This window comes from Coregonus lavaretus, assembly GCF_964263955.1.
Source record: "Coregonus lavaretus genome assembly, chromosome: 12".
Classification (NCBI taxonomy): domain Eukaryota; kingdom Metazoa; phylum Chordata; class Actinopteri; order Salmoniformes; family Salmonidae; genus Coregonus; species Coregonus lavaretus.
Genome location: NC_139999.1, coordinates 36,029,259 through 36,038,934, shown reverse-complemented (window position 1 = coordinate 36,038,934; position 9,676 = coordinate 36,029,259). Strand labels below are relative to the sequence as shown.

The 9,676-nt window shown below is 43.3% G+C and overlaps 1 protein-coding gene across 3 annotated transcripts in view; it reads left to right on the top strand.

The window, feature by feature from the left end:
* Positions 1-3,743: 3,743 nt before the first annotated feature.
* Positions 3,744-9,676, top strand: part of LOC311139024 (uncharacterized protein) — a 29,622-nt gene continuing 23,689 nt past the window's right edge. The window contains exons 1-7 of one of the 3 annotated variants that reach the window (XM_084173857.1): positions 3,744-3,816; positions 5,428-5,596; positions 5,920-6,105; positions 6,527-6,673; positions 7,269-7,395; positions 7,655-7,738; positions 8,503-8,586. In XM_084173857.1, the coding sequence (XP_084029983.1) occupies positions 5,552-5,596; positions 5,920-6,105; positions 6,527-6,673; positions 7,269-7,395; positions 7,655-7,738; positions 8,503-8,586 (673 nt within the window). In that variant the 5' untranslated portion in view covers positions 3,744-3,816; positions 5,428-5,551. The remainder of the gene's footprint in view (positions 3,817-5,427; positions 5,597-5,919; positions 6,106-6,526; positions 6,674-7,268; positions 7,396-7,654; positions 7,739-8,502; positions 8,587-9,676) is intronic. The other 2 variants (XM_084173858.1, XM_084173859.1) reach the window with 2 other exon arrangements.

Sequence of the window (9,676 nt, the reverse complement as noted above, 5' to 3'; positions counted from 1 at the left end):
CAGGACTGTTTTGCTAGCACAGACTGGAACATGTTCCGGGATTCTTCAGATAGCATTGAGGAGTACACCACATCAGTCACTGGCTTCATCAATAAGTGCATCAATGACGTCATCCCCACAGTGAACGTACGTACATACCCCAACCTGAAGCCATGGATTACAGGCAACATCCGCACTGAGCTAAAGGGTAGAGCTGCCGCTTTCAAGGAGCTTATAAGAAATCCCGCTATGCCCTCCGACGAACCATCAAACAGGCAAAGAGTCAATACAGGACTAAGATTGAATCATAGCCGATGTGAGTAAGAATTTTAAGCAGGTCAACATTCACAAGGCCGCAAGGCCAGACGGATTACCAGGACGTGTACTCCGAGCATGTGCTGACCAACTGGCAAGGGTCTTCACTGACATTTTCAAAATGTCCCTGAGTCTGTAATACCAACATGTTTCAAGCAGACCATCATAGTCCCCGTGCCCAAGGACACTAAGATAACCTGCCTAAATGACTACCGACCCATAGCACTGACGTCTGTAGCCATGAAGTGCTTTGAAAGGCTGGTCATGGCTCACATCAACACCATTATCCCAGAAACCCTAGGCCCACTCAATTTGCATACCGCCCCAACAGATCCACAAATGATGCAATCTCTATTGCACTCCACACTGCCCTTTCCCACCTGGACAAGAGGAAAACCTATGTGAGAATGCTATTCATTGACTACAGCTCAGCGTTCAACACCATAGTGCCCTCAAAGCTCATCACTAAGCTAAGGATCCTGGGACTAAACACCTCCCTCTGCAACTGGATCCTGGACTTCCTGACAGGCCGCCCCCAGGTGGTAAGGGTAGGTAACAACACATCTGCCACGCTGATCCTCAACACGGGGGCCCCTCAGGGGTGCGTGCTCAGTCCCCTCCTGTACTCCCTGTTCACCCATGACTGCATGGCCAGGCACAACTCCAACACCATCATTAAGTTTGCCAACGACACAACAGTGGTAGGCCTGATCACCGACAACGATGAGACATCCTATAGGGAGGAGGTCAGAGACCTGGCCGTGTGGTGCCAGGATGACAACCTCTCCCTCAGTGTGATCAAGACAAAGGAGTTGATTGTGGACTACAGGAAAAAAAAGAGGACTGAGCACGCCCCCATTCTCATCGACGGGGCTGTAGTGGAACAGGTTGAGAGCTTCAAGTTCCTTGGTGTCCACGTCACTAACAAACTATCATGGTCCAAACACACCAAGACAGTTGTGAAGAGGGCACAACAAAGCCTATTCCCCCTCAGGAGACTGAAAAGATTTGGCATGGGTCCTCAGATCATCAAAAAGTTCTACAGCTGCACCATCGAGAGCATCCTGACTGGTTGCATCACCGCCTGGTATGGCAACTGCTTGGCCTCCGACCGCAAGGCACTACAGAGGGTAGTGCGTACGGCCCAGTACATCACTCGGGCCAAGCTTCCTGCCATCCAGGACCTCTATACCAGGCGGTGTCAGACGAAGGCCCTCAAAATTGTCAAAGACTCCAGCCACCCTAGTTATAGACTGTTATCTCTGCTACCGCATGGCAAGCGGTACCGGAGCGCCAAGTCTAGGTCCAAAAGGCTTCTCAACAGCTTCTACCCCCAAGCCATAAGACTCTTGAACAGCTAATCATGGCTACCCGGACTATTTGCACTGCCCCCCCACCCCCACCCCATCTTTTTACGCTGCTGCTACTCTGTTAATTATTTATGCATAGTCACTTTAACACTACCCACATGTACATATTACCTCAACTACCTCAACTAGCCAGTGCCCCCGCACATTGACTCTGCACCGGTACCTCCCTGTATATAGCCTCCCTACTGTTTTTTATTTTACTTCTGCTCTTTTTTTCTCAACACTTTTTTGTTGTTGTTTTATTTTACTTTATTTTATTAAAAAATAAATGCATTGTTGGTTAAGGGCTGTAAGTTAGCATTTCACGGTAATGTCTACACCTGTTGTATTCGGCGCATGTGGCAAATACAATTTGATTTGATTTGTGTGGTTCCCACCGTGAAGCATGGAGGAGGAGGTGTGATGTTTGGGGGTGCTTTGCTGGTGACACTGTCTGTGATTTATTTAGAATATAAGGCATACTTAACCAGCATGGCTACCACAGCATTCTGAAGCGATACGCCATTCCATCTGGTTTGCGCTTAGTGGGACTATAATTTCTTTTTCAACAGGACAATGACCCAACACACCTCCAGGCTGTGTAAGGGCTATTTGACCAAGAAGGAGAATGATGGAGTGCTGCATCAGATGACCTGGCCTCCACAATCACCCAACCTCAACCCAATTGAGATGGTTTGGGATGAGTTGGACCGCAGAGTGGAGGAAAAGCAGCCAACAAGTGCTCATCATATTTGGGAACTCCTTCAAGACTGTTGGAAAAGTATTCCAGGTGAAGCTGGTTGAGAGAATGCCAAGAGTGTGCAAAGCTGTCATCAAGGCAAAGGGTGGCTACTTTGAAGAATTTTAAATATAAAATATATTTTGATTTGTTTAACATGTTTTGGTTACTACATGATTCCATGTGTTATTTCATAGTTTTGATGTCTTCACTATTATTCTACAATGTAGAAAATTGTAAAAATAAAGAAAAACCCTTGAATGAGTAGGTGTGTCCAAACCTTTGACTGGTACTGTATGTGGCAACAAATTCCATCATCAGATAATTATACTGAACAAAAATATAAACGCAACATGCTACAATTTCAAGGATTTTACTGAGTTACAGTTCATATAATGAAATCTGTTAATTGTAATGAATTCATTAGGCTCTAATCTATGGATTTCACAGGACTGGGCAGGGGTGCAGCCATGTGTGGGGGGAGCCAGAATCAGAATGAGCCAGACGATCCGACAGGTGAAGAAGACGGATGTGGAGGTCCTGGAATGGCGTGGTTACACGTAGTCTGCGGTTGTGAGGCTGGTTAGACGTACTGCCAAATTCTCTAAATGACGTTGGAGGTGGCTTATGGTAGAGCAATTAACACCAGAGCTGGCTGGTGGACATTCCTGCAGTCAGCATGCCAATTGTACCACCCTCAAAACTTGAGACATCTGTGGCATTGTGTTGTGCAAAAAACTGCATATTTAAAGTGGCCTTTTATTGTCCCTAGCACAAGGTGCACCCGTGTAATGATCATGCTGTTTAATCAGCTTCTTGATATGCCACACTTGTCAGGTGGATGGATTATCTTGGCAAAGGAGAAATGCTCATTAACAGGGATATAAACAAGTTTGTGCACACAATTTGAGATAAATAAGCTTTTTGTGTGTATGGAAAGTTTTGGGGATTTTTAATTTTTTCAGCTCATGAAACATGGGACCAACACTTTACATTTCGCGTTCATGTTTTTGTTCAGTATAATTCAATTGACACTCGGCTGCAATGGACTGTGTGCATCTGACCTACAGGTTGAGAGATGATTCAGACAAAATCCTAGGTGCTGTTGTTTTTTGGAGGGGAAAGGCTGAAAATCATTTTGGTGGAAGAAAATCTACGTGCATGAATCCAGGCAATGTCGGGCTCGGGGCAAAGACACGTCTTTCTAAACTGAAATGATCTGTGGCTGTTCAGGCAGCTAAGCGATCCCAACTAAAATGGAGTAACGTTTTCACCTTCACCAACATGGCAGACGTATATACTCATTTTCTCCAATCACATGGCAGGGTTCTCCTCGGGGAGCACATCCGGTGGCGTTTCCTGTGTTTGTAAACTGAAAGAAATTGGAACGCAGGCCACGGGCGTCGAACCACGAAAAACGAGGAAAATTAAAAGGTAAACACCCAAAAACTACGTTTGAATATCACAAATGGTTTGATTTATTGTATGTTTAGTCGTGTATCAGACGATATTTGAAAAATTCGGCCTCCGTCTCTAAGCAAAAAAAGGAGTGACTGACACGGCTTGTGTTAGCTTGACAACAGGGGAGGGGGAGTACGAATCGACCATCACGAATGAATGTCTTTATCGGGAAATCTTGCTGTACTAGCTGCTTAGTCGTTTTGAGGCTCGTCTGATCGGAATCCTCAAACTGTTGTTTTATCTAGCTGGCTGTATTTATCCGGATCTAATCATATAAAAATTGCCTAACGATATCATATTTCGATATGTTGATGGATGGCAACTGAAGTTAGTAAGATGTGATGATGTGCGTGGAGGCCACTACTAACTAACGTTAGCTACGTCGTTATTAGCTAGCTATCTGTTTCGGGCTAGCGGTTAACGGTGTTCTTAGCCGCTCGATGTTTTGTGTCTGAGTTATGATTACATTAACATTTTAGTCACATAACAGACGCTCTCATCCAGAACGATTTACAATTAGTCCATTCATCTTAAAATCATTTTAAGATTATGAGATAATCTTACGATGATAAGGAATGCCTTTTAATTGTTGGGTTAAGTCATTTAAATATAACTTCAAGTAGTTAACTTAATGTTTAGTATTTATACCGTTGCAGGCTAACTAGCAAACGTTAGCTAGTTAGCTAACCAGCTAAGTTGATTAAATATATATTTCACTGTAAGTTACTACTTGATGGTCCATTGCCTTGCTACACTCGCTAGTTATTTCGTTAACTTCGCTAGCTACATCAGTAGCTAGCTACATCCAGGGGAAATTGCTCATATTTGCAAAGATAACCAGCCACGCTAGTGTATCAAACGGTTGCGGCTGCATGTAATGTTAGCTAGCTATGGGGTTGCTAAAAGATAGATTTAGGTTTCCCGTGGATCATTATTTAGCCAGAGCCATATTATATGACTATTATTATATGCCATATATTTAGTTAGCTAGAGTTATTCCAAATTCCAAAAGTTGACCTACCTAAATACATTGATCTGCCTGGCCATAGCCATTAACTTGCCAATGTGGGTGCCATTGGTTTTATTTGTAAAATGATTTTCAGCTGTAAGGCTATTCCCAATCATGTTAGGTTAACCTATCTACAGTATCAGCCTTTTGTCCCAAATTCATGGTAGCTAGCTATATTGGTTATAGTTCTCATACCTGTTCGCTAGCTAGCTAACGTTAGCTATATGTTTATGTACACAATTGGTATTGTGCAGTATTGGAATTGGGTGCCTGGCTGAATTGCTTGACCATCCCATTTTGGATATTAGCTAGATGTGTTGAAATAATGTGACCTTTGTTTGGGGCTTGTAGGAGCGGCTCTTTCAGAATCTTATTTAATAGCTAGCTAAGTGACCTGATGACAGCAAATGGCCATATACAGTTATTATGGAGATGCTTGTTTTTGAGTAATAATTGGGTTTTGTGTGATTGGAGCTGTTACAATCTGTGACTCACTGCTGGTTTTAGCATTTAAAAATAATTTCATTATTATTGGATGTATTTTCATATTTTGTCCACATCCTCCTCTTCCTCAGTTTTAGTGCTAGATGAGTGAGGTGGGTGTGGCCCCCCGTCAGATTGACCATCCTGATTGACGGATCCCTGGATGACCTTGTCCCCGCCCCCATCCCCGCCCTCACATACACCGTTCCCACTGCAATGTCACACCTGCCCAGCAGCTCAGTCCGCGACCATATGAAATGGGTTTGTTTTCCAACAAAAATTATAATGATAAAATGGCTACAAACAACATGCCTATTATTAGGCAACATTATACAGTATTTTTTGTCACTCAGGATGTGGTCGTCATTAAATGTCAAGTGTTTCATATTTTTTTTAAAGTCTGTTTTATCATTGGGTTTCATACCGTTTCTGGTGTAACTGTAACTTGGCCTCTGACAGTCTTTGAGTGTTTGTCTTCTCATTTGTTTAGCTCCTCTCTGCACCCAGACTGGTTCTGTTTGATATATTTTCTAAATGTCTGATTTCTACTGATTTCCCTGACTCGGGCTGGGTTCTGTTCCCAGGCGGGGTTGCTTGGCTGTGAGGCTGTTCTCTCCAGTATGGCCCTGATGCAGGCCAGCTCCATGGCCGGTCCGCCCAAGAAGATGATGGCTCCGCTCGGCCATGGTCCACCACCCCAGAGGGATGGCTCAGACCGCGGTCCTCAGAGCCACATGATCCTGCCATCTGGAATGAGCTGTCCACCCCTGGTTAGGAGGAGCTGGGGCAATGCAGAGGGAGAGGAGGGAGCTTTGTTGTTTATCATTGTTACCCACTGAAAGAACAACAAATGAGAAATTGACATATTTCGCATTGGCTAGGTCTCAGCAGTAACTTACTGTGGGATGCTAATATGCCTAAATAAGTCTTAATTAATGATTTAAAGAGGCTGCCAGATTATGTACATCAATTAAAAGTAGTCATAGGTTACCTTCTGTATTTCTGTCTTTTGACAATGTTTTTTTTACTGCTCATTATTTGTTAAAGGATTCTAAAATATCCTGTGGTTCATGTTTAAATTTAACATATTTAGAAAACATTATTGTTTTGTTTCTGTCTTGAAATGTAGGCCTATCTGTAAGGTAAGGCTGACTCACAGGCCCCTGTCTCCCTCTTGTATGTGCTCCCCAGCTTATCCGGAAGGAGGCTGACTTCCACGCCCCCCGCCTGCTGGACGAGAAGGAGATGAGGGCCAACGAGGACATGCAGCTGAAAAAGAAGAACAGGAAATCAGGAACGCCCTGTAAAGTGAGAGAGGAAGACGGGAGGGGAGGGAAGGTCAGTGTCTCTGAATTTTAAAGCAAAACAACTTCTCTCTGTGTGTTTCGGAGAGATTGTGTTATAAAAACGGACTGAAAGTGTGTTTGTGTGCATGTCTGTGGGCGTTTGGCTCTCTTTGTGCTTTTGTGAGTGTGAGACTGACTTTTTTTTGTCTCTCGCTGAGTTGGTGCTTTGAGTGTGCACATATTTTTTTTGTGGTGGGAGGAGTGCAGAGGAGATGTGGAGGGGGTGGGGTTCTCTGGAGAGGAAAGAGGGGGGAGGGGAACACAATAACTGTTATTGTGTTTGAGGGGGGAGCTGTAACGCGGGAGGGGGTTAACCCTTCTCTATGTTTTGTGTACCTAGTGCTTTAAATGGCCAAAATGGTCAAAACATTGTTTTAATCCTGTACTACCTTAATTTAGTTCTGCCTTTTAGGTTAGCACTGGCTTTTCTCATACTAAAACTATTGTATCATATGTTTCCTAAACAAAAGTGTGAGGGCATGCTTGTTGTGATGATTTAGTAGATGTTTGTTTGCAAGTTTTTTCTGTATGGTGTATTTAGGCCTACAATTTTATGCTGAGCCACTATTCTGTCATATCCTGCCTAGGTGGTTGTTGTGGATGAGAATGGGAACTGTCCAATATCCAAAGTGCAGAAAAACTTCATCTGTGATCACTGTTATGGAGCATTTAGGAGTGGATATCACCTGAAGAGACACATCCTCATTCATACAGGTATGTGTCCCAACCACAATGGCCAGCTAACTTCTGGAGGTTCTCCATTACCAGTTAGGGAGATGTTTAAAATGCTTAGCTAATACAGTAAGAAAATACATACAAGGCCCGCAGAAACACCAGTTTGGATTAAGTGACCAGTGATTTTAAGCTTATGAGATGGCCTCCTAAAAGAGATTGTCTAGTGTCAGATTTTGATTCACAGTTTTTGGTGTTCTCTCTGGGGACCTTTCACTAAAACTGGTACTCTTCGGTTTAGGGGAGAAGCCGTATGCTTGTGGCATATGTGACATGAGGTTTATTCAGCGTTACCACCTGGAGAGACACAGCCTCATTCACACGGGTATGCGTCTTCTTACCGTACCCATCTCTCACTAAACAGGCTACACCTGTAGTTCTGCACCGGAACCCCAGTATACAGGGTTTTCAGTGTTCTTTGTCATTTGGACAGTAATTTCCAACAAAGCTCAACATTCCTTTCACCTCAACTATGTGAAGGAGAGGGGTTATCATCACAAATGTACAATTGGGTCCCCCAACACCAATGAGCGTACAAATGAAAGGTCTATTTGGTACAAATGTTTATAGGTTGGCCATAGGAGGCTGTACAAAGGTCACATTTTTAGGACATTGTTGCTTTAGGTAGGTGAAGGTGTTGCTAGTTTAGCAGTAGCTTTTTGTGTGCAGTATGAGATTTTGAATAGAATTTACTGCATGGACATCAATCGACTCTGATTTTCTGAGACATTTTGTAATATTGGTAAGTAGACCATTTGAAGAGTGGCCTATACCCTCTTCTTCATTGGAAAATAAAACAATGCTTTACAAGTTTGCATTTTTATTTTAAAATGAAAACAATTTTCTTTAGATTTTAGGTATCTTATATTTGTGGAATTCTCATTTGACCAAAAGCGAGATACATATGGATCATAGTCAAGTATTATGGGTGTGTTCATCATTTGGCCATATGTTTATCCTTGTAAATCTAACCAATAATCCTACTGAAATTGATTTGAATTGACAGTTAGAAATTTGCAATTTGGAATAAAATATTTTTGTATTCTTCGCAGATTGAATAGCTAATATTTTTATGCTCTGTGTGTATAGGGGTGAAGCCGTACGCTTGTTCCATGTGTGACATGAGGTTTTTCCAGCGTTACCACCTGGAGAGACACAGCCTCACTCATACGGGTATGAGTCCTCTTTCCGTACCCATCTCACATAAAACAAGCGACCCATTTTACTCCTGTTTGTCATAGAGCAATGTGTTGAATGTAAAATTAAAAAGTCATACCATGGCAGTTGGCCAGCCTCGGGAGCTCAGGATGTGACAAAGATCTTTATGCTAGGGGCCTCCCGAGTGGCGCAGTGGTCTAAGGCACTGCATCGCAGTGCTAGCAGTGCCACTAGAGATCCTGGTTCGAATCCAGGCTCTGTCGTAGCTGGCCGCAACCGGGAGACCCATGGTGTGGCGCACAATTGGCCCAGCGTTGTCCAGGGTAGGGGAGGGTTTGGCCAGCAGGGATGTCTTTGTCCCATCGCGCTATAGCGACCCCTGTTGGGGGCCGGGCGCAGTGCACGCTAATTCGGTCACCAGGTGATATGGTGTTTCCTCCGACACAGCTGGCTTCCGGGTTAAGTGCGGCTCGGTTGGGTTGTGTTTCGGAGGACACACGACTCTCGACCTTTGCCTCTCCCGTGTCCGTCCGTACGGTTGCAGCGATGGGACAGGGACTGTAACTACTACCAATTGGATACCACGAAATTGGGGAGAAAAAAGGGGTAAAAACAAAAAAGATCTTTATGCTAGGACAAAAGCAATGTGTCATTCATATAGGTAGAAATGCAAACTTCCTATACAGTTACAGTGCGTTCAGAAAGTGTTCATACCCCTTGACTTATTCCACATATTGTTGCAGCCTGAATTCAACACTTATTAAATATATTTTTTTCTCACCCATCTACACACAAAACCCCATAATGACAGGTATAACATGTTTTTAGAAATGTTTGAAAATGTATTTAAAATTAAATAAGTAATATCTTATATTCATAAGTATGCACACCCCTGAGTCAATACATGTTAGAATCACCTTTTGCAGCGATTACAGCTGTGAGCCTTTCTGGGTAAGTCTCTAAGAGCTTTGCACACTTGGATTGTACAATATTTGCACATTGTTCTTCAAGCTTTGCCAAGTTGGGTGTTGATCATTGCTAGACAGCCATTTTCAAGTCTTGCCATAGATTTTCAAGACAATTTTAAGTAAAACTGTAACTAGGC